Source organism: Pristiophorus japonicus, chromosome 11 (assembly GCF_044704955.1).
Source record: "Pristiophorus japonicus isolate sPriJap1 chromosome 11, sPriJap1.hap1, whole genome shotgun sequence".
Taxonomy (NCBI): Eukaryota; Metazoa; Chordata; class Chondrichthyes; family Pristiophoridae; genus Pristiophorus; species Pristiophorus japonicus.
In genome coordinates this window covers 937,411-961,848 of record NC_091987.1, presented here as the reverse complement: position 1 = coordinate 961,848, position 24,438 = coordinate 937,411, and the positions used below count along the sequence as shown (strand labels likewise).

The window sequence follows — 24,438 nt, the reverse complement described above, 5'->3', positions numbered from 1 at the left end:
GGTGATGTGGAGTGGCCGGCGTGATGACATCATCATCACGGCTCCCCCTTGACTTAAACTTTAAACTTCGGTCCACTTGGCCACCAGGGAGGGTTTGGGCCAGGCCACCCAAGAGGGGGTGCCAGGTTGTCTGTTGGTGGCCCGGCCGAACCCGGGGGCATAATTGTCGGGCCGACATGACAGAAAAAACATGACGGCAGTGGCAGTAGATCCTCTCCTTTAAGGCAAGCCGCACCGCCATTGCAGAAGGCCACAGCCTCACTAGACCACCGGGAAAAAGCTTGTTTTGGTACTGCCAGGCGGGCTGAAGATTTTCATGGCCAATTTCACCATCGGGGGGGATAGGTCGGCGGGGTGCACTGTGATGATGCACTTAACACGGATCGGCAGCAGCAGAGTGGTAGGAGGGGAGCGGGGCACCACTGGGATAACAAGTGAGTGGAATTCTGATCATAGAAACATAGAAAGTAGGTGCAGGAGTAGGCCATTCGGCCCTTCTAGCCTGCACCACCATTCAATATGATCATGGCTGATCATTCACCTCAGTACCCCTTTCCTGCTTTCTCTCCATACCCCTTGATCCCTTTAGCCGTAAGGGCCACATCTAACTCCCTTTTGAATATATTTAGTGAATTGGCCTCAACAACTTTTGTGGAAGAGAATTCCACAGGTTCACAATTCTCTGGGTGAAGAAGTTTCTCCTCATCTCGGTCCTAAATGGCTTACCCCTTATCCTTAGACTGTGACCTCTGGTTCTGGACTTCCCCAACATTGGGAACATTCTTCCTGCATCTAACCTGTCTAAACCCATCAGAATTTTATATGCTTCTGTGACATCCCCTCTCATTCTTCTAAATTCCAGGGAATATAAGCCTAGTTGATCCAGTCTTTCTTCATATGTCAGTCCTGCCATCCCGGGAATCAGTCTGGTGAACCTTCGCTGCACACTCTCAATAGCAATAGCAATAGCAATAACTGTACACAATATTCAAGGTGTGGCCTCACCAAGGCCCTGCAGTAAGACCTCCCTGCTCCTATACTCAAATCCTCTCGCTATGAAGGCCAACATGCCATTTGCCTTCTTCACCGCCTGCTGTACCTGCATGCCAACTTTCAATGACTGATGTACCATGACACCCAGGTCTCGTTGCACCTCCCCTTTTACTAATGTGTCACCATTCAGATAATAATCTGCCTTCCTGTTTTTACCACCAAAGTGGATAACCTCACATTTATCTACATTATACTGCATCTGCCATGTATTTGCTCACTCACCTAACCTGCCCAAGTCACCCTGCAGCCTCTTAGCGTCCTCCTCACAGCTCACACTGCCACCCAGCTTCGTGTCATCTGCAAACTTGGAGATATTACAATCAATTCCTTCATCTAAATCATTAATGTATATTGTAAATAGCTGGGGTCCCGGCACTGAACCTTGGGGTACCCCACGAATCACTGCCTGCCATTCTGAAAAGGACCCGTTTATTCCTACTCTTTGCTTCCTGTCTGCCAACCAGTTCTCTATCCATGTCAGTACATTACCCCCAATACCACATGCTTTAATTTTGCACACTAATCTCCTGTGTGGGACCTTGTCAAAAGCCTTTTGAAAGTCTAAATACACCACATCCACTGACTCCCCCTTGTCCACTCTATTAGTTACATTCTCAAAAAATTCTAGAAGATTTGTCAAGCATGATTTCCCTTTCATAAATCTATGCTGACTTGGACCGATCCTGTCACTGCTTTCCAAATGCGCTGCTATTACATCTTTAATAATTGATTCCAACATTTTCCCCACCACCGATGTCAGGCTGACCGATCTATAATTCCCTGTTTTCTCTCTCCTTCATTTTTAAAAAGTGGAGCTACATTCGTTACCTTCCAGTCCATAAGAACTGATCCAGAGTCTATAGAATGTTGGAAAATGATCACCAATGCATCCACTATTTCTAGGGCCACTTCCTTAAGTACTCTGGGATGCAGACTGTCAGGCCCTGGGGATTTATTGGCCTTCAATCCCATCAATTTTCCTAACACAATTTCCCGCCTAATAAGGATATCCTTCGGTTCCTCCTTCTCGCTCGACCTCCTGGTCCTCTAGTATTTCCTGAAGGTTACTTCTGTCTTCCTTAGTGAAGACAGAACCAAAGTATTTGTTCAATTGGTCTGGTTTGTCTGATTCTGACTGTAAGGGACCCACGTTTGTCATCACTAATCTTTTTCTCTTCACGTATCTGTAGAAGTTTTTACAGTTAATTTTTATGTTCCCTGCAAGCTTATTCTCATATTCTATTTTCCCCCTCCTAATTAAACCCTTTGTCCCCCTCTGCTGAATTTTAAATTTCTCCCAGTCCTCAGGTTTGCTGCTTTTTCTGGCCAATTTATATGCCTCTTCCTTGGATTTAACACTATCCTTAATTTCCCTTGTTAGCCACGATTGAGCCACCTTCCCCATTTTATTTTTACACCAGACAGGGATGTATAATTGTTGAAGTTCATCCATGTGATCTTTAAATGTCTGCCATTGCCTATCCACCGTCAACCCTTTAAGTATCAATCGCCAGTCTATCCTAGCCAATTCACATCTCATACCATCGAAGTTACCTTTCTTTAAGTTCAGGACTCTAGTCTCTGAATTAACTGTGTCACTCTCCATCTTAATGAAGAATTCTACCATATTATGGTCACTCTTCCCCAAGGGGCCTCGCACAACAAGATTGCTAATTAATCTTCTCTCATTACACAACAGCCAGTCTAGGATGGCCAGCTATCTAGTTGGTTCCTCGACATATTGGTCTAGAAAACCATCCCTTATACACTCCAGGAAATCCTCCTCCACCGCATTGCTACCAGTTTGGTTAGCCCAATCTATATGTAGATTAAAGTCACCCATGATAACTGCTGTACCTTTATTGCATGCATCCCAAATTTCCTGTTTGATGCCATCCCCAACCTCATTACTACTGTTTGGTGGTCTGTACACAACTCCCACTAGTGTTTTCTGCCCTTTGGTATTCCGCAGGTCCACCCATACCGATTCCATCTCCTCCATGCTAATGTCCTTCCTTACTTTTGCATTAATCTCCTCTTTAACCAGCAACACCACCCCAACTCCTTTTCCTTTCAGTCTATCTTTCCTGAATATTGAATATCCTTGGATGTTGAGCTCCCAGCCTTGGTCACCCTGGAGCCCAATTACACCATCTCAGTTAGCAGCTGTCTGCACAGTTAATTCATCCACCTTATTACGAATGCTCCTCGTATTGAGACACAGAGCTTTCAGCTTGTTTTTTTAACACTCTTTGCCCTTTTAGAATTATGTTGTAATGTGGCCCTTTTTGATTTTTGCCTTTGATTTTTCTGCCCTCCACTTCTACTTTTCTCCTTTATACCTTTTGCTTCTGACCCCATTTTACTTCCCTCTCTCTCCCCGCATAGGTTCCCATCCCCCGACCCTATAAGTTTAACCCCTCCCCAACAGCACTAGCAAACACTCCCCCTAGGACATTGGTTCCGGTCTTGCCCAGGTGCAGACCGTCCGGTTTGTACTGGTCCCACCTCCCCCAGAACCTGTTCCAATGTCCCAGGAATTTGAATCCCTCCCTCTTGCACCATTCCTCAAGCCACGTATTCATCCTAACTATCCTGCTATTTCTACTCTGACTAGCACGTGACACTGGCAGCAATCCTGAGATTACTACCTTTGAGGTCCTACTTTTTAATTTAACTCCTAGCTCCCTAAATTCAGCTCGTAGGACCTCATTCTATTTTTTACCTATATCGTTGGTAGCTATATGCACCACGACAGCTGGCTGTTCATCCTCCCCCTCCAGAATGCCCTGCAGCCGCTCCGAGACATCCTTGACCCTTGCACCAGGGAGGCAACATACATCCTGGAGTCTCGATTGTGGCCGCAGAAACGCCTAGCTATTCCCCTTACAATTGAATCCCCTACCACTATCGCTCTCCCACTCTTTTTCCTGCGCTCCTGTGCAGCAGAGCCACCCACGGTGCCATGAACTTGGCTGCTGCTGCCCTCCCCTGATGAGTCATCTTCCCCAACAGTACCCAAAGCGGTGTATCTGTTTTGGAGGGAGATGACTGCAGGGGACCCCTGCACTACCTTCCTTCCACTGTTCTTCCTGATGGTCACCCATTCCCTATCTGCCTGTGTAACCTTTACCTGCAGTGTGACCAGCTCACTAAACATGCTATTCACGACATGCTCAGCATCGCGGATGCTCCAGAGTGAATCCATGCGCAGCTCCAGTGCCGCAATGCGGTCTATCAGGAGCTGCAGCTGGATACACTTCCTGTACACATAGTTTTCCCACACAGCACAGGAGGAGCATGACACGAGTCTGGTCTCTCCTGCCATGACTTAACCCTTAAATTACTTAATTTGGCAACAATGACAAGGTTTCTTACTGCTAAGAAAAAGAAAAAAGATAAAGAAAAAGAAAACAACTCACCACTCAACCAGCCAATCACTTACCCTCTTGGCTGTGACGTCACACTTTGATTACTTTTTACTTCTTTCTTACTTTTGACCCTGCTGCAACTGCAGCTAGCTCCTCCTCCAACTCCTCCTCCTCCAACTGCTCCTCCCCCGACTGCTCCTCCCCCGACTGCTCCTCCCCCGACTCCTCCTCCCCCGACTGCTCCTCCCCCGACTCCTCCTCCTCCAACTCCTCCTCCTCCAACTCCTCCTCCTCCTCCAACTCCTCCTCCTCCAACTCCTCCTCCTCCAACTCCTCCTCCCCCAACTGCTCCTCCTCCAACTCCTCCTCCTCCAACTCCTCCTCCCCCGACTGCTCCTCCTCCAACTCCTCCTCCCCCGACTGCGCCTCCCCCGACTGCTCCTCCCCCGACTGCTCCTCCCCCGACTGCTCCTCCCCCGACTGCTCCTCCCCCGACTGCTCCTCCCCCGACTGCTCCTCCCCCGACTGCTCCTCCCCCGACTGCTCCTCCCCCGACTGCTCCTCCCCCGACTGCTCCTCCCCCGACTGCTCCTCCCCCGACTGCTCCTCCCCCGAATGCTCCTCCCTCGACTGCTCCTCCTCCGACTCCTCCTCCTCCGACTCCTCCTCCCCCGACTGCTCCTCCTCCCCCGACTGCTCCTCCTCCTCCGACTCCTCTTCCTCCGACTCCTCCTCCTCCGACTCCTCCTCCCCCGACTGCTCCTCCCCCGACTGCTCCTCCCCCGACTGCTCCTCCCCCGACTGCTCCTCCCCCGACTGCTCCTCCTCCTCCGACTGCTCCTCCCCCGACTGCTCCTCCCCCGACTGCTCCTCCTCCCCCGACTGCTCCTCCTCCCCCGACTGCTCCTCCCCCGACTGCTCCTCCCCCGACTCCTCCTCCTCCGACTCCTCCTCCTCCGACTCCTCCTCCTCCGACTGCTCCTCCTCCGACTGCTCCTCCCCCGACTGCTCCTCCCCCGACTGCTCCTCCCCCGACTGCTCCTCCCCCGACTGCTCCTCCTCCCCCGACTGCTCCTCCTCCCCCGACTGCTCCTCCCCCGACTGCTCCTCCCCCGACTCCTCCTCCTCCGACTCCTCCTCCTCCGACTCCTCCTCCTCCGACTGCTCCTCCCCCGACTGCTCCTCCCCCGACTGCTCCTCCCCCGACTCCTCCTCCTCCGACTCCTCCTCCTCCGACTCCTCCTCCCCCGACTGCTCCTCCTCCGACTGCTCCTCCTCCGACTGCTCCTCCTCCGACTCCTCCTCCCCCGACTCCTCCTCCCCCGACTGCTCCTCCCCCGACTGCTCCTCCCCCGACTGCTCCGCCTCCTCCCCGACTGCTCCTCCTCCAACTCCTCCTCCCCCGACTGCTCCTCCTCCAACTCCTCCTCCCCCGACTGCTCCTCCCCCGACTGCTCCTCCTCCTCCGCCTCCTCCCCCGACTGCTCCTCCTCCGACTCCTCCTCCCCCGACTGCTCCTCCCCCGACTGCTCCTCCCCCGACTGCTCCTCCCCCGACTGCTCCTCCCCCGACTGCTCCTCACCCGACTGCTCCTCCCCCGACTGCTCCTCCTCCGACTCCTCCTCCTCCGACTCCTCCTCCCCCGACTGATCCTCCCCCGACTGCTCCTCCCCCGACTCCTCCTCCTCCTCCTCCTCCTCCCCCGACTGCTCCTCCTCCTCCGACTCTTCCTCCCCCGACTGCTCCTCCCCCTCCGACTCCTCCTCCCCCGACTGCTCCTCCCCCGACTGCTCCTCCCCCGACTGCTCCTCCCCCGACTGCTCCTCCTCTTCCGACTCCTCCTCCCCCGACTGCTCCTCCCCCGACTGCTCCTCCCCCTCCGACTCCTCCTTCTCCGACTGCTCCTCCTCCTCCGACTCCTCCTTCTCCGACTGCTCCTCCCCCGACTGCTCCTCCCCCGACTGCTCCTCCCCCGACTGCTCCTCCCCCGACTGCTCCTCCTCCGACTGCTCCTCCTCCTCCGACTCCTCCTTCTCCGACTGCTCCTCCCCCGACTGCTCCTCCCCCGACTGCTCCTCCTCCGACTCCTCCTCCTCCGACTCCTCCTCCCCCGACTGCTCCTCCCCCGACTCCTCCTCCCCCGACTCCTCCTCCCCCGACTGCTCCTCCCCCGACTCCTCCTCCGACTCCAACTCCTCCTCCCCCGACTGCTCCTCCCCCGACTGCTCCTCCCCCGACTGCTCCTCCTCCTCCTCCCCCGACTGCTCCTCCCCCGACTGCTCCTCCCCCAACTCCTCCTCCTCCGACTGCTCCTCCTCCGACTGCTCCTCCTCCCCAGACTGCTCCTCCTCCGACTGCTCCTCCCCCGACTCCTCCTCCCCCGACTGCTCCTCCTCCTCCTCCCCCGACTGCTCCTCCCCCGACTCCTCCTCCCCCGACTCCTCCTCCCCCGACTCCTCCTCCTCCCCCGACTGCTCCTCCTCCAACTCCTCCTCCCCCGACTGCTCCTCCCCCGACTGCTCCTCCCCCGACTCCTCCTCCCCCGACTCCTCCTCCCCCGACTCCTCCTCCCCCGACTCCTCCTCCCCCGACTGTTCCTCCTCCTCCGACTGCTCCTCCTCCTCCTCCCCGACTGCTCCTCCTCCTCCTCCCCCGACTGCTCCTCCTCCGACTGCTCCTCCCCCGACTCCTCCTCCCCCGACTCCTCCTCCCCGACTGCTCCTCCTCCTCCTCCCCCGACTGCTCCTCCCCCTGCTGCTCCTCCTCCTCTGACTGCTCCTCCTCCTCCTCCCCCGACTGCTCCTCCTCCTCCTCCCCCGACTGCTCCTCCCCCGACTCCTCCTCCCCCGACTGCTCCTCCTCCTCCTCCCCCGACTGCTCCTCCTCCTCCTCCCCCGACTGCTCCTCCTCCTCCTCCCCCGACTGCTCCTCCTCCTCCTCCCCCGACTGCTCCTCCTCCGACTGCTCCTCCTCCTCCTCCCCCGACTGCTCCTCCCCCGACTGCTCCTCCTCCTCCTCCCCCGACTGCTCCTCCCCCGACTGCTCCTCCCCCAACTGCTCCTCCTCCTCCTCCTCCCCCGACTGCTCCTCCTCCGACTGCTCCTCCTCCTCCTCCCCCGACTGCTCCTCCCCCGACTCCTCCTCCCCCGACTGCTCCTCCTCCTCCTCCCCCGACTGCTCCTCCTCCGACTGCTCCTCCTCCTCCTCCCCCGACTGCTCCTCCCCCGACTGCTCCTCCCCCAACTGCTCCTCCTCCTCCTCCTCCCCCGACTGCTCCTCCTCCGACTGCTCCTCCTCCTCCTCCCCCGACTGCTCCTCCCCCGACTGCTCCTCCCCCAACTGCTCCTCCTCCTCCTCCTCCCCCGACTGCTCCTCCTCCGACTGCTCCTCCTCCTCCTCCCCCGACTGCTCCTCCCCCGACTGCTCCTCCTCCTCCTCCTCCGACTCCTCCTCCTCCGACTGCATCTCCCCCGACTGCTCCTCCCCCGACTCCTCCTCCTCCTCCTCCCCCGACTGCTCCTCCTCCTCCTCCCCCGACTCCTCCTCCTCCGTCTGCTCCTCCCCCGACTGCTCCTCCCCCGACTGCTCCTCCTCCTCCTCCTCTGACTCCTCCTCCTCCGACTGCTCCTCCCCCGACTGGTCCTCCCCCGACTGCTCCTCCTCCTCCTCCCCCGACTGCTCCTCCTCCTCCTCCCCCGACTGCTCCTCCCCCGACTGCTCCTCCCCCGACTGCTCCTCCTCCTCCTCCCCCGACTGCTCCTCCTCCTCCTCCCCCGACTGCTCCTCCTCCTCCTCCTCCGACTGCTCCTCCCCCGACTCCTCCTCCCCCGACTGCTCCTCCTCCTCCTCCCCCGACTGCTCCTCCCCCGACTGCTCCTCCCCCGACTGCTCCTCCTCCTCCTCCTCCGACTCCTCCTCCTCCCGACTGCTCCTCCCCCGACTGCTCCTCCCCCGACTGCTCCTCCTCCTCCTCCCCCGACTGCTCCTCCCCCGACTGCTCCTCCTCCGACTGCTCCTCCCCCGACTGCTCCTCCCCCGACTGCTCCTCCCCCGACTGCTCCTCCTCCTCCTCCCCCGACTGCTCCTCCCCCGACTGCTCCTCCCCCGACTCCTCCTCCGACTGCCGCCGAGTCCCGGAATGGCGGCCATTACACAAAAATCCGACGCTTTCCGGTGTTAAGGAGCCTTCAGGAAAGGGGCAATTTCAGCCCCATGATAAGCTACCAAGCAGTGCAATCGCAGCCATTGTGTTAATGACAGAGTGGAAATGCAGTGTTTATTTCTACTCTGGGAGCTCTGATAAAATGTTACTTTTAAAAAGATACTGCATTTATTTATTTGAAGGTGTTGTCTCTTTCTATTCCCTCAGGCAATGAATACGGCGTTTTACAATGAGTATGAACATAAGGTACGACCCACCATCGATCTCATCGACTCACTGAGAGCATTTGGTGTGGACAAGGACCTGCCTCTTCCAGCCATCGCAGTGATCGGGGACCAGAGTTCTGGGAAGAGCTCAGTGCTGGAGGCATTGTCTGGTGTGTCGCTTCCCAGAGGGAGTGGTAAGAGAATGTTGGAGCCAATCATTACCTGCTCGTCCATGTATCTATTCACCCATCCAGCCGTCTGTTCCATGATACCATTAAACTCCATAACAACCATTGCCTGTTCAACTTCTCGTGCAGTTTTTCAAAATGACCAAACTGGGCCCGGGAAGTTGTTCACTCTGATAAATGTAATTGTCCCGGCCAATATTTATCCCTCAATCAACATAACAAAAAACAGTTTATCTGGCCATTATCATCAACATAGGCAGTCCCTCGGAATTGAGGAAGACTTGCTTCCACTCTTAAAATGAGTCCTTAGGTGGCTGAACAGTTCAATACAGGAACCACAGTCCCTGTCACAGGTGGGACAGACAGAGGTTGAGGGAAGGGGAGGGTGGGACTGGTTTGCCGCACGCTCCTTCCGCTGCCTGCGCTTGGTTTCTGCATGCTCTCGGTGACAAGACTCGAGGTGCTCAGCGCCCTCCCGGATGCTCTTCCTCCACTTAGGGTGGTCTTTGGCCAGGGACTCCCAGGTGTCGGTAGGGATGTTGCATTTTTTCAAGGAGACTTTGAGGGTGTCCCTGTAACGTTTCCTCTGCCCACCTTTGGCTCGCTTGCCATGAAGGAGTTCCGAGTAGAGCGCTTGCTTTGCGAGTCTCGTGTCTGCCATGCGGACAATGTGGCCCTGCCCAGTGGAGCTGATAAAGTGTGGTCAGTGCTTCAATGCTGGGGATGTTGGCCTGGTCGAGGACGCTAACTTTGTGCGTCTGTCCTCCCAGGGGATTTGTAGGGTCTTGTGTCAAAATCATTAGTGGTATTTCTCCAGCGACTTGAGGTGTCTACTGTACATGGTCCATGTCTCTGAGCCATACAGGAGGGTGGGTATTACTACAGCCCTGTCGACCCTGAGCTGGGGGTGAGATACCTACTGTACATGGTCCGTGTCTCTGAGCCATACAGGAGGGTGGGTATTACTACAGCCCTGTAGACCATGAGCTGGGGGTGAGATACCTACTGTACATGGTCCATGTCTCTGAGCCATACAGGAGGGTGGGTATTACTACAGCCCTGTAGACCATGAGCTGGGGGTGAGATACCTACTGTACATGGTCCATGTCTCTGAGCCATACAGGAGGGTGGGTATTACTACAGCCCTGCAGACCATGAGCTGGGGGTGAGATACCTACTGTACATGGTCCGTGTCTCTGGGCCATACAGGAGGGTGGGTATTACTACAGCCCTGTAGACCATGAGCTGGGGGTGAGATACCTACTGTACATGGTCCATGTCTCTGAGCCATACAGGAGGGTGGCTATTACTACAGCCCTGTCGACCATGAGCTGGGGGTGAGATACCTACTGTACATGGTCCATGTCTCTGAGCCATACAGGAGGGTGGGTATTACTACAGCCCTGTAGACCATGAGCTGGGGGTGAGATACCTACTGCACATGGTCCATGTCTCTGAGCCATACAGGAGGGTGGGTATTACTACAGCCCTGTAGACCATGAGCTTGGTGGCAGTTTTGAGGGCCTGGTCTTCAAACACTCTTTTCCTCAGGCAGCCGAAGGCTGTACTGGCGCACTGGAGGCGCTCCCACATTGCTGTTTGTGGGAGCTTGCCATGAATTGGCTGCTGCATTTCCCACATTACAACAATGACTGCACTCCAAAAGTACTTGATTGGCTGTAAAGCGCTTTGGGACGTCCAGTAGTCATAAAAGGCGCTATAGAAATGTAAGTCTTTCATAAAAATTAGGAAGGTAGGAAAAACTCAAGTGAATCTTTTTCACCCAGAGGGTGATGTCACAGCGGAGTGCTCCAGGGATTCCCCATTATATTGCACTGAATCACTTACGCATCGAAAATCTATGGTGAGATATTTGTGGGCAGCTGTCTTCAGGGCCAGCGGCGAGCGCCTTTGCACAAATTCTGGGCCTGTAAAGAAATAAACAATGGGTAAGCATGCAATGTGCTTACACCGCCACACGAGTTACAGGTAGCTACTTACTCAGTGTTAAAGAAAATACGTTTTGTAAAAATCCCAATTAAAGGGCGGCTCCATTATTTGGAACAGGTTCAGAAGATGCCAACTCGTGCTCTCCAGTCAGTTTCAATGGTCTTTGAAGAGAAAGCACCAGTGCTGAGAGTGTACGGTTATATTGTAGAGACTGTTGCTAATTGCACTGGTTTGTTCAGCATTATTTTACTGTGTGACAGGAATTGTAACCAGGTGCCCACTGGAACTGAAGCTAAAGAACATCAAACAGGAGAACGTTTGGAAGGGGGAAATTTGCTACAAAGATTATAAACAGAAACTCAAAAATGCGGGTGAGGTGGAACAAGAAATTTGCAAAGGTTTGTTCTGATAGTATTTTGTTGAGTCGGCATTGCCAGGGAAGACATGTACTGCACATTAATGCAAGATGTCCATATTGAATACTTTGGGACTTACTGTAACAAAGTTTGTGGAAGCTCATTGACAATTTCATACATAGGAATGTAAGAACTAGGAGCAGGAGTCGGCCACTCGGCCCCTCGAGCCTGCTCCGCCATTCAATAAGATCATGGCTGATCTTCTACCCCAACTCCACTTTCCCACCCGATCCCCATATCCCTTGATTCCCCTCGAATCCAAAAATCTATCGATCTCAGCCTTGAATATCCTCTACAACTGAGCATCCACAGCCCTCTAGATACATTCGTCAAATGTTATGATAAGCCCCAGATGCTGACCGAGTGTCTATGCTCCAAAGTGGCATTTTATCAAATCTCCCGAAATGTTGCACATACCTTATATTCAAAAGTGTCTTTAACGGATAACAAAGCCACCATTTTGATTCATCGTAGGCAGCCCCTCGGAATCGAGGAAGACTTGCTTCCATTCTAAAAATGAGTCCTTAGGTGGCTGAACAGTCCAAGAACCACAGTCCCTGTCACAGGTGGGACAGATAGTCATTGAGGGAAGGGGTGGGTGGGACTGGTTTGCCGCACGCTCTTTCCGCGGTCTGTGCTTGATTTCTGCACGCTCTCGGCCATGAGACTCGAGGTGCTCAGCGCCCTCTCGGATTCACTGCCTCCACTTAGGGCGGTCTTTGGCCAGAGACATCCAGGTGCCGGTGGGGATGTTGCACTTTATCAGGGAGGCTTTGAGGGTGTCCTTGTAGCGTTTCCGCTGCCCACCTTTGGCTCGTTTGCCATGAAGGAATTCCGAGTAGAGCACTTGCTTTGGGAATCTTGTGTCTGGCATGCGGACAATGTGGCCTGCCCAGCGGAGCTGATCAAGTGTGGTTAGTGCTTCAATGCTGGGGATGTTGGCCTAGTCAAAGATGCTAATGTTGGTGTGTCTGTCCTCCCAGGGGATTTGCAGGATCTGCGGAGACATTGTTGGTGGTATTTCTCCAGCGACTTGAGGACTGTACATAAGAACATAAGAATTAGGAACAGGAGTAGGCCATCTAGCCCCTCAAGCCTGCTCCGCCATTCAACAAGATCATGGCTGATCTGGCCGTGGACTCAGCTCCACTTACCCGCCCGCTCCCCGTAACCCTTAATTTCCTTATTGGTTAAAATTTCCCTTATTGGTTCATGGTTCATGTCTCTGAGCCAGACAGGAGGGCGGGTATTACTACAGCCCTGTAGACCATGTTGATTAAGAGGCTAGCATCTATTCACATGAGAAGGATGTTTTCTCTCTGGCTTCAATATAAAACAGTCATTCAAGAGCAAAAATATCACATCATGTCTTGATATATTTGTCGCTTTGAGACCTGAGCCCTTTCATCCTGCATCCTATACAGCCAATTCCCCATTCAAATGACCTTCCCATAATTATATTCAATGATCCCTGGTGCAATACTGACTGCAGTTTCAGAAAGGGTGCAGAAAGAAAATAAAATGTGCAGATTTCTTGTATTGTAGATGCTGTGGTGGGAAGGTGGCAGATATTCTGAAAGAATCAGATCAAATGGACTTTAGGGCTTTCCTGAGGCAAACCTATCTTATGCAGGCATTGACAAGTGGAGTGCCACAGGGCTCAGTGCTGGGTCCCCAGTTATTTACAATGTACATTAATGATTTGGATGAAGGAATTGAGTGTAATATCTCCAAGTTTGCAGATGACACTAAGCTGGGTGGCGGTGTGAGCTGTGAGGAGGATGCTAAGAGGCTGCAGGGTGACTTGGACAGGTTAGGTGAGTGGGCAAATGCATGGCAGATGCAGTATAATGTGGATAAATGTAAGGTTATCCACTTTGGCGGCAAAAACACGAGGGCAGAATATTATCTGAATGGTGACAGATTAGGAAAAGGGGAGATGCAACCAGACCTGGGTGTCATAGTACATCAGTCATTGAAAGTTGGCATGCAGGTACAACAGGCGGTGAAGAAGGCAAATGGTATGTTGGCCTTCATAGCTAGAGGATTTGAGTATAAGAGCAGGGAGGTCTTACTGCAGTTGTACAGGGCCTTGGTGAGGCCTCACCTGGAATATTGTGTTCAGTTTTGGTCTCCTAATCTGAGGAAGGATGTTCTTGCTATTGAGGGAGTGCAGCGAAGGTTCACCAGACTGATTCCCAGGATGGCAGGGCTGACATATGAGGAGAGACTGGAGTTTAGAAGGATGAGAGGGGATCTCATAGAAACATATAAGATTCTGACAGGACGGGACAGGTTAGATGCAGGAAGAATGTTCCCAATGTTGGGGAAGTCCAGAACCAGAGGACACAGTCTAAGGATAAGGGGTAGGCCATTTAGGACTGAGATGAGGAGAAATTTCTTCACTCAGAGTTGTTAACCTGTGGAATTCCCTGCCGCAGAGAGTTGTTGATGCCAGTTCATTGGATATATTCAAGAGTGAGTTAGATATGGCCCTTACGGCTAAAAGGATCAAGGGGCATGGAGAGAAAGCAGGAAAGGGGTACTGAGGGAATGATCAGCCATGATCTTATTGAATGGTGGTGCAGGCTCGAAGGACTGAATGGCCTACTCCTGCACCTATTTTCTATGTTTCTATCTACAAACATACGAATAATGATGAACAGGGAAAGCCCCTCTGGTCCATCCAGCCTGTCCTACACAACTGCAATGCCTTGTGCACCGATATATGCATAATATATACACTCTCACCTCGCCCGAAAGCCATGTGATCCCCTGGGAGATGCGTAAAACTCGGCCAATTTGGGAAAAACAATCTGAGAAATTACTCTCCCAGCCCCTTAGGTGATCAAATCCAGTCCAGGAGATTACTCTGACCCTGATAATGCTACGTAGTGCCGACTGATTATTTGACAGAATCCAGCAAATAGGTGTCCACCACAAAAGCCAGCAGCCTTTTCCAAAGGTCCACTATTCTCTGAGAAAAGACGCACCTAACATCCAATCGAGTTTGAGTTTGAAATTGTGACCCCGGGTCCTCCCTAACCTATTTCGTTGAAACAAGCTATCTGCACGAACAAAATCTATACTCTTAGTCAGCTCATAAACTTCGATCAAATTGCCCCTAAGTCTACGCTTCTCTAAAGTGTAGAGTCCCAGTTCTTTGAACCTATCTTGATAACTAAGATGTCTCAAACTTAGAATTAGTCTAATGGCCCTCCTCTGCACCTTTCCCAAAGCCTCAATATCACCCACCATGTGAGGAGAACAATACTGGACACAGTATTCTAACTGAGGCCTCGTCAAGGTCTTGTGACATCAAGACCACTTATGACTGAGACGCTTACAGATCAGTAACAAACAATTAGGCTTTGCATAAATGTAACATCTCAGCTACCAACTTATGTATCAAAGTCTCGTGCTGCACATATCTATTCCATATTTTCTGACTGATGCATTCATTGCTTAGTGACATCAGTATAGAACATGCAAATATAATGAACAGGAGCAGGAGTAGGCCATTCGGCCCCTTGAGCCTGCTCCGTCATTCAATGAGATCACGGCTGATCTTCTACCTCAACTCCACTTGCCTGCACTATCCCCATATCCCTTGAGTCCCTTAATATACAAAAAATCTAATGATCTCTGATTTCAATATATTCAATCACTGAGCCTCCATAACCCTTTGGGGTAGAGAATTCCAAATATTCACCATCCTCTGGTTGAAGAAGTTTCTCCTCATCTCAGTCCTAAATGGCTGGCCCCTTATTCTGAGACTGTGACCCCTGGTTCTAGACTCCCCAGCCCGGGGGAAACATCCTCCCTGCATCTACCCTGTCAAACTCTGTAAGAATTTTGTATGTTTCAATGAGATCACCTCTCATTCTTCTAAACTCTAGAGAATATAGGTGTAGTCTACTCAATCTCTCCTCATAGGACAATCCCCCCCCATCCCAGGAATCAGTCTGGTGAACCTTCATTCTACTCCCTCAATGGTCAATATATCCTTCCTTCAGTAAGGAGACCAATACTGTGCACAATACTCCAGGCGTGGTCTCACCAGGGCCCGATATAATTGCAGTACAAAGTCTTTACTCTTATACTCAAATCCTCTTGTAATAAAGACCAACATACCATTTGCTTTCCTAATCTGCTGTGGCTCAGTTGGTCGCACTCTTGCCTTTGAGTCAGAAGGATTCAAGCGGCTGGATTTTTGGCGTTTGAGATTTCGGGGCGGTAATGATGGCGGGGCGATCCTGATACCGCGTGGAAAAAGTTTGTACCTTTGTTTTAAGTTTCAGCAAAAAATGAGGTCCCATGATTAGGGGCACAAAATCCGGCATTACACAAGGAGGTTTCTGCGCCCCAGCCGAAAATCGTGGCGTTAAAAAAGTTTCACTGATTTAAGGAACTGATTTGTTGCTCAGTGCCCTGCAACATAACGTTGTATGTGGCTTTGTTTTGGTGGGTTGAGTTTTTGTTACTTTGTTGCAGTAAAATTTAGGATTCTGCCGTTGCCATTGGTGTCCTGTGTATCATTCACCAGAGATGTGCCTTCCTGGGGGCACATAGCGTGTCCGGTATTAGCTCCATCCCTCAGTTTCCTCCATTTGGGAGAGCCAGTCCATTATGAGCTGGCGACGTACGAGTGTTGGTCCAGCAGCTGCCTCCCCCGTGGATGGGGGGCTATCCAATGGTGGCCTTGCCAGGCTCCTCTTCATTGTCCCCCTCCTCCTGAGGTGGGCCTGCAATCCCCACTGGCAATGCCAGGCCCCTCATGGTGGCCAAGCTGTGCAACATGCAGTACAGCACACTGAATTCTGAAACGTGTTGAGGGGAGGATTGAAGGCTGCCTCCAGAGCAGTGCAGGTATGGGTCTGCCTGAAGGAGATGGCGTATCTCTGTCAGCACTTCCTTTTGGGAGGTGCAGCCTTCTCACACACTGCTCCTCAAAGAGCTGGAGGTATGAGCGTTGGAGCCTGTAAACCCGTGTGGGGTAAGCCCGCCTGCCCGAACGTCTTCGGCCTCTAATCATCCATGGGCCAACATGGTCAAGAGCCCTTCTTCTAGCTTGACGCCGCCTTGAAAGCATTGAGCATGAGTCACTGTCGCACTAGTAATATGCCTCCATTAAATTCTCTCACTGTAATGGCAGATAAAAGTGAAGTTTGCAAGTTGGAGCAACCGTTGCTGTCAATATGACCTGCAATGTAGGAGCTCCACCCCTCCATTTAAATGCGCTGCCAATAACCGTGCTGAACCGTGGGAATGCCTGATTTTTTTCAGACGTTTCCTGAGACAGGCGTTAAATGAGGTGTTGGGGCCGAATTTTGCATCCGGGGCGCTAGCGGAGCATTGCACGACGATTGATGTCATAGTCTCAGTGAAGCTAGAGGGCGGGTGGTAAGTTCTGGCGCCGCTACAAACCATGAAATGAATTTGTCGGCCGGGCGGTAAAAGCTGGACGCCCGGCGTTACGCCTAGAAACACCATTTCCCTCATGGTGCAAACTGAGGCGTAACCGAGCCAAAAATCCAGCCCATGGTTTCTTTCAGTTCCTTGTCTTCCGACCCTTGTCTTTCCACTCTTTCTGGAATGTTTTTTTTGCGTCTTCTTCCGTGAAGACTTAGACACAAAGTATTTATTTAGTTTCTCTGCCATTTCCTTATTCCCCATTATAATATTTTTAAAATTCGTTCATGGGATGTGGGTGTCGCTGGTAAGGCCAGCATTTATTGCCCATCCCTGATTGTCCTTGTTTTTTGTAGCGCTTTGATTCAACTGAGTGGCTTGCTAGACCATTTCAAAGGGGTTGTTAAGAGTCAACCACATTGCTGTAGGTCTGGAGTCACATATAGGCCAGACTGGGTCAGGACGGCAGATTTCCTTCCCTAAAGGACGCTAGATATTAAAGGACATTTCTCCTGCCTCAACTTGTAAGGAAGCCACGCTTACATCCGCTAATCTTTTGCCTTTTTTCATACATATAGAAGCTTTTACACTCTGTTTTTATGTCTCTCGCTAGTTTACTCTGATATTCTATTTTCCCTTTCTTTATCAATTTCTTGGTCCTCCTTTGCTGAATTATAAAATCCTCCCAGTTCTTAGGCTTACTGCTCTTTTTGGCAACATTATAGGCCTCTTCCTTTAATCTAATACTATCTTTAATTTCTCTTGTTAGTCACAGGTAGACTATTTTTCCCATGGTGTTTTTATTCCTTAGGGGAATGTATATTTGTTGCGAATTATGAATTATTTCTTTAAATGTCTGCCGTTGCTTTTCTACTATCATATCTTTTAATCTCGTTTCCCAACCTACCTTAGCCAACTCGCCTTGCATATCTACGAGTTTGCTTTGTTCAAATTTATGACCCTAGCTTCAGACTTAACTTAATCACCCTCAAACTCAACTTAAAATTCTATCATATTATGATCACTGCTCCCCAGAGTCTCCATTGCTACAAGTAGATGCGACCAGTTGGATAATTGGCACAAGATGAGTTCAGGGCATCAGCTAGGTGTACATAGCTGAAGGAATATGTTGCAATGAGCATCATAAACGATATATTTGAGTCTGCTTCCTTTTTAACCAACTATTCACTACACAATTTAATGTGCCTGATCATTTTGTCTAATCCCATTACTTATTCAATTATGATGTATTTCCAGCCCAGAACGCAATCGCAGGAACAGGAGTGGGAATCAGCTCTGAATTAATCAGTCTCGAAATTGCATCCACCAATGTTCCTGACCTCACTCTCATAGACTTGCCAGGAATCGCCAGAGTAGCAGTTGGCAACCAACCACTGAATATCGGAGATCAGGTAACAAGAGCTCAGTGAACATGTCCCCTTTTTGATTTGCTGCACATAAAATGTTTTACATCAGCAAATTGCATTTTAACATAAGAAAACGTCCCAAGGTTGTTTGCTGGTTGTGGGACCTTGCTGTGTGCAAATTGGCTGCCGCGTTTCCTACATTACAACAGTGACCATATTGCAAAAGAACTTCATTGGTTGTAAATCGCTTTGGGACGTCTTGAGCTTGTGAAAGGCGCTATATAAATGCAAGCCTTCTCTTTAAACATTTTACATTTACTGAGACTCGATAACAAATACTTCACCCATTTTTGGACCGAAGCAATTTACAAGAATATTTACATATCTCTGCTAATACTTCGAATAGCATCAACATGCTCTTAGGTCTTCCTCTCCAAACATTAAGTCTTATACTCTGCAAATTGAGAATGGCAGTTGCTTTGTCATTCGCTGTACGTGCGGTTGGCTGTCGTGGCTTGTCACCGATCTGTCTTTGATTCTGCAGCAATGTGATCTGTGTTTTATTTCAGATTAAGAGCCTCATTAAGAAGTTTATTCAGAGACAAGAAACAATTAACCTTGTGGTTGTGCCATGCAACGTTGACATAGCAACCACAGAAGCTCTGAAAATGGCCCAGGAAGTGGACCCTTCTGGAGAGAGAACTCTGGGTAATTATGCATCAACTAAGGAGAAGGAAATTAAGAAGCGTCCTACTAAAGGGAAAAATCTTAACTCGATTTTCTGTTTGGGCAAAGAGAAGACCCAAACAAGTTATGAGCAGCGTGTCCTGTGCAGTATGTGAGCATCTCTAGTTCTATTCCCCATCTTGAGATTTATCCATCTCCTTTTTGAAGGAGTTGTGCAATAAATGCCATGCCGGGGGAATGTAGATTCTTTCTGCATGAGTGAGCAAAGATGGGCCGAATGGCTTCTTCATCCAAACCTTGTGACGCAGCCTCATTTACTGTTGTTAGTACGTGTTTGCTCTGGAAGACTGTTGGATATCAGCAACCGATAATATGTGCTTGTCTCAGGTGGTGGGGAGAGCTTTACAGAAAGATAGCACATTCCAAATGGTTCGTTGATGCAGAATGTTGCTGTGCCAATTGGGCATTCCAAAGAAAGAGAATCCGTGACTCTCCACATTTTATTTCTCATGTCTGACTGGGATTGAGGATTGAGGATGGGGGTGTGGGGCATGAGAGTGAATATTGTAGGTTAGATCACAACAGCCCTGACAATCGGTAGCTGTGCTGGCCAACAACCACCATGACTTTGGCAGGAGTCCCCCAGAATGGCCAGAAGCTAGGCCGGTGTAATGTGCGATTCATGGGCTCTTTGCTTAAGCATTCATAGTAACACATTGCTATTAAAAACTAGTTGGTTTATTAACAAAGGTTATTATTAACAATCACACTGCACATTATCGGTTCATCCACTAGGCTAATAACTGCATGCCTCATCGTGGATCCCCCAAACCCAAATGACTGGGGTTTTATTGAGTCTTGTGAACATCACGTGACTGACTAAGCCACTCACAACTCAAGTGCTCTACAACTATTTTAAAAGCAACGTTAATACAAATGCCCCCTTATGAAAGGGGCACTAAAATCGACAAATTAAACAAATTAAACTTTTTGAACTATGGTCAAGTTAAAATTTGGTTGCCGGGAGCACTCCAGTCCCTCCAGTGCCTAGCTCTCGCGGAAGGCCACAAGCGTACTGGTGGACACTGCGTGCTCCATCTCCAGGGTTACACCCTGGCGCAAATGTAACGGTGGAAGAGAGGCAGGCAGTCGGGCTGAACAAGGCCTGGGAAAACCGACTTAAAAACCTATTGCACGGGCCAAGTCCCCAATAAATACTGGGAGGACTCCCGCGTAGAGAGCCCTCCATCGGGGACCCCCGCCTCCTCCGGACGGCAAGATGGTACGCCATGGCGTGTCCGGACGGCCGGCGAGGATGGCAAAGTTGAGGGTGTGCAGGAGCAGCCCGTACAGGAAACCCCTCCGCGCGGAACTGAAAGGCACGGAGGGGATTTCCTCGAGGCGGCTCAAGTTGTGAGGCGCCGGCTCCCGAGGGAGGTTCCGGGGTTTGGTGCCGATGAGGAATTCCGTCCGGACGGGGGTCAGTTCGGACGGGATCTCCCCACGTGCTTGAGCCTCCTCGATGCACCTAACGGAGTCAGGGCCCAGAGCTGTTTTTAGCGACTCGATGGCATCGGCTGGGCGGCGGACGTCGGCCGAATTTAGGCGTCACGCCAGCGTGCCTGGTGCCATCCAGCCCGCTCCTCCGCCATCGAGCAGGTCCCTGACCCTGGTCACCTCACCAGCCACAGCCCTCTCTTCCGACCGCCACATAAAACCTCGGTCGTGGAGGTACGGATTCCCGAGCAGCGGCTCCTGCAGGACGGCCGCCACTCCAGCCGGGGGAGAGCTGCGCTTGGTGGAGACTTTGTTCCAGACCCTGGTGAGTTCCTTGTAAAAGACAGACAGCCCCTGGACGGTGGTCCTGACGCCCCCCAAGCTCACAAACAGGAGCTGCGTGTCGTAGTTGAGGCCGTGCTGCTGGCGGAAGAAATACCTCGCCAGAGCACACCACCTAGGAGGGGGCTCGACGTAAAGGTATCTCTGCAGGGTCTGAAGACGGAAAGTCGCGAGCTGGGCGCTGACGCACACCAACGACTGACCGCCCTCCCCAAGCGGGAGACTCAGGACCGCGGCAGAGACCCAGTGCTTCCTGTTGTTCCAGAAGAAGTCCACCAGCTTCTTCTGTATCTTGGCGACAAACGCAGGGGGAGAGGTCAAAGTGACCAGCCGATACCACAACATGGCGGCCACCAGCTGGTTTATGACTAGCGCTCGACCCCTGTAGGACAGCACTCGGAGCAGTCCTGTCCAGCGCCCTAGGCGAGCGGCGACCTTGGCCTCCAGCTCCTGCCAGTTCGCCGGCCAGGCTTCCTCGTCGGGGCTAAGGTAGACTCCCAGATAGAGGAGATGGGTCGTGCTCCAGGCAAAAGGCCTGAGCTCCTCCGGCAGGGAGTCCACCCGCCACTGACCCACCAGGAGTCCGGAACATTTCTCCCAGTTGATCCTGGCGGAGGATGCGGCCGAGTAAATCTCCTGGCACTCACGCATCCTCCGCAGGTCAGCGGGATCCTCTACCGCGAGGAGCACATCATCGGCGTAAGCCGAGAGGACGACCTCCACGCCCGGCCCTTGCAGAGCCAGTCCCGTCAACCTCGTCCGCAGGAGGCGCAGGAAAGGTTCCACGCAAACGGAGTATAACTGGCCGGACATGGGGCATCCCTGATGCACCCTTCTCCCAAAGCGAAGGGGCGCCGTCAAGGACCCGTTAACCTTAATCAGACACTCTGCGGCGGCGTACAAAAGTCCGATCCGGGCGACGAAATGCGTCCCGAACCCGAAAGCGTGCGGAGTCCCGAAAAGATACAAACCTGTGAACATATTCACCGGTGCATAAATCACAGATAGGAACAAGCATGACCAGGTGCCTGCTTAATGTTGAGGAATCCTGGATGGTCATCTGGGAGCAGAATCTCTGTCCACCACCTACAAGGCCATCAACATAAAGGGAGAACTGGCCTGGGGATAGGGACTCTTAATGTCAGAGTTGCCAGGCAGAAGTCCTGTCCTATCATTGCAAGGAAAATTTAGCCCTAGGTGTACCAGCCAACTAATTAATAATTGTAAGGCCCACCAAGGTATCCAGGCTGGGTTCATGGTCAGCACAGAAACAGGCCACTCGGTCCAACAGGTCTATGCTGATGTTTATATTTCACATGAGCCTCCTCCCATCTCTCCTCATCTCCCCCCATCAGCATAACCTTCTATTCATTTCTCTCTCACGTGTTTATCTAGCTTTCCCCTTAAATGTAACTATGCTATTCGCCTCCACTACTCCTTGTGGCAGCGAGTTCCACCTTTTTTGTGCTTTCTATCCATACCCTCTCTGCTCAAAGCCAATCTTGAGACATCATCAGCCATCAGCAGCCAGTCTTTCCTTGAGAACAGAGAGGGATGAGCAGGGTTTTCACGGGGTTGGGGGTAATATATTAGCATGGATAGAGGATTGGCTAACTAACAGAGAACAGAGAGTCGGGATAAATGGTTCATTCTCGGGTTGGCGATCAGTAACTAGTGGGGCGCCACAGGGATCAGTGCTGGGACCCCAACTATTTACAAACTATATTAATGACTTGGAAGAAGGGACTGAGTGTAACGTAGCCAAGTTTCTGACGATACAAAGATGGGAGGAAAAGCAATGTGTGAGGAGGACACAAAAAATCTGCAAAAGGACATAGACAGGCTCAGTGAGTGGGCAAAAATTTGGCAGATGGAGTATAATGTTGGAAAGTGTGAGGTCATGCACTTTGGCAGAAAAAAATCGAAGAGCAAGTTATTATTTAAATGGAGAAAGATTGCAAAGTGCCACAGTACAGCGGGACCTGGGGGTACTTGTACATGAAACACAAAAGGTTAGTATGCAGGTACAGCAAGTGATCAGGAAGGCCAATGGAATCTTGGCCTTTATTGCAAAGGGGATGGAGTATAAAAGCAGGGAAGTCTTGCTACAGTTATACAGGGTATTGGTGAGGCCACACCTGGAATACTGCGTGCAGTTTTGGTTTCCATATTTACGAAAGGATATACTTGCTTTGGAGGCAGTTCAGAGAAGATTCACTCGGTTGATTCCGGGGATGAGAGGGTTCACTTATGAGGAAAGGTTGAGTAGGTTGAGCCTCTAGTCATTGGAATTCAGAAGAATGAGAGGTGATCTTATCGAAACGTATAAGATTATGAGGGGGCTCGACAAGATGGATGCAGAGAGGATGTTTCCACTGATGGGGGAGACTAGAACTAGGGGGCATGGTCTTAGAATAAGGGGCCGCCCATTTAAAACCGAGATGAGGAGAAATTTCTTCGCTGAGGGTTGTAAATCTGTGGAATTCACTGCCTCAGAGAGCTGTGGAAGCCGGGTCATTGAATAAATTTAAGACAGAAATAGACAGTTTCTTAACCGATAAGGGAATAAGGGGTTATGGGGAGCGGGCGGGGAAGTGGAGCTGAGTCCATCATCAGATCAGCCATGATCGTATTAAATGGCGGAGCAGGCTCGAGGGGCCGTATGACCTACTCCTGTTCCTATTTCTTATGTTCTTCTGGTTTTCAATTGTTTAGAAAGGAATGACACAGCACAGTGATTTCATCTTGTCTTTATTTTAAATCTGAAGGCATTTTAACAAAACCTGACCTGGTTGACAAAGGAACCGAGGCCAATGTGGTTGACATTGTACGGAACATAGTCGTGGAGCTGAAGAAAGGTTACATGATTGTCAAGTGCCGTGGGCAAAAGGACATCAATGACCAATTGACACTGGATGAAGCAATCACGAGAGAGAAGGCGTTTTTTGAAGACCATGCAGACTTCAGGTAAAGTGTGAAGACTTTCTTCCAATTAATTTCCTCCCACTTTCCTTCCTATCTCTTCACCTTTTGTCCCTCTATTTACTTACAGTCCCTTTCACAATTTCTTGATTTTATTTTGAAACTATAGACCAGTTAGCCTAACATCTGTGGTTGGGAAAATGTTGGAGTCCATTATTCATCGTCTTTCGTATCGAGGATGACTTGCTTCCACGCCAAAAAGGGATGTGTTCACAGGTGTTTCAATGAAGGATCTAATATTCCAGATCCCGAACAACATGTTGAAGGGTGGAAGATGCCTGTGTGTGGATTGTTTAACGTGGGGTGACCGTTGCACACCAGCCACCACACGGGCTTGACAGAGCGAGGTCTTGGTCCAGTGGCAAGGATTAACCAAGACGACTAGAGATCAGCTCTGCTGCACGGACCTTGTGCGCACAAATCTTGCAGTGTGGGCTGGCCCATGCTGCCTCTGGGCCCTCGCCTCTTCTGGCCCTGAACTCAGGCCTCTCCTGGGCCCTGATCACCTCGCTCCACGATCACCCGCTGCTCCTGCTGTAGCTGCCCACGCTCCAATCAGTGACCTGGACCTTGGTGACGTCCAACCCAGTCGCCCTCTTCACAGCCATCGCTCTCCAGCATGCGCTGTACTTAAAGGGGTCCATTACTAAGGAAGCAGTAACAGAACATTTGGAAAAGCATAATATAGTCAGGCACAGTCAGCATGGTTTTATGAAAGGGAAATCATGTTTGACAAATTTGCTGGAGTTCTTTGAGGATGTAATGAGCAGGGTGGATAAGAGGGAACCAGTGGATGTGGTGTATT

At 51.2% G+C, this 24,438-nt stretch overlaps 1 protein-coding gene across 1 annotated transcript in view; it reads left to right on the top strand.

Moving 5' to 3' along the window:
* The window catches only part of LOC139275956 (interferon-induced GTP-binding protein Mx3-like), a 74,177-nt gene that overhangs the window by 24,563 nt on the left and 25,176 nt on the right, over positions 1–24,438 (top strand). Inside the window, exons 3-7 of the mRNA XM_070893207.1 lie at positions 8,794–8,986; positions 11,191–11,328; positions 18,016–18,170; positions 18,695–18,833; positions 23,420–23,618. Coding sequence (XP_070749308.1) covers positions 8,794–8,986; positions 11,191–11,328; positions 18,016–18,170; positions 18,695–18,833; positions 23,420–23,618 — 824 coding nt within the window. The remainder of the gene's footprint in view (positions 1–8,793; positions 8,987–11,190; positions 11,329–18,015; positions 18,171–18,694; positions 18,834–23,419; positions 23,619–24,438) is intronic.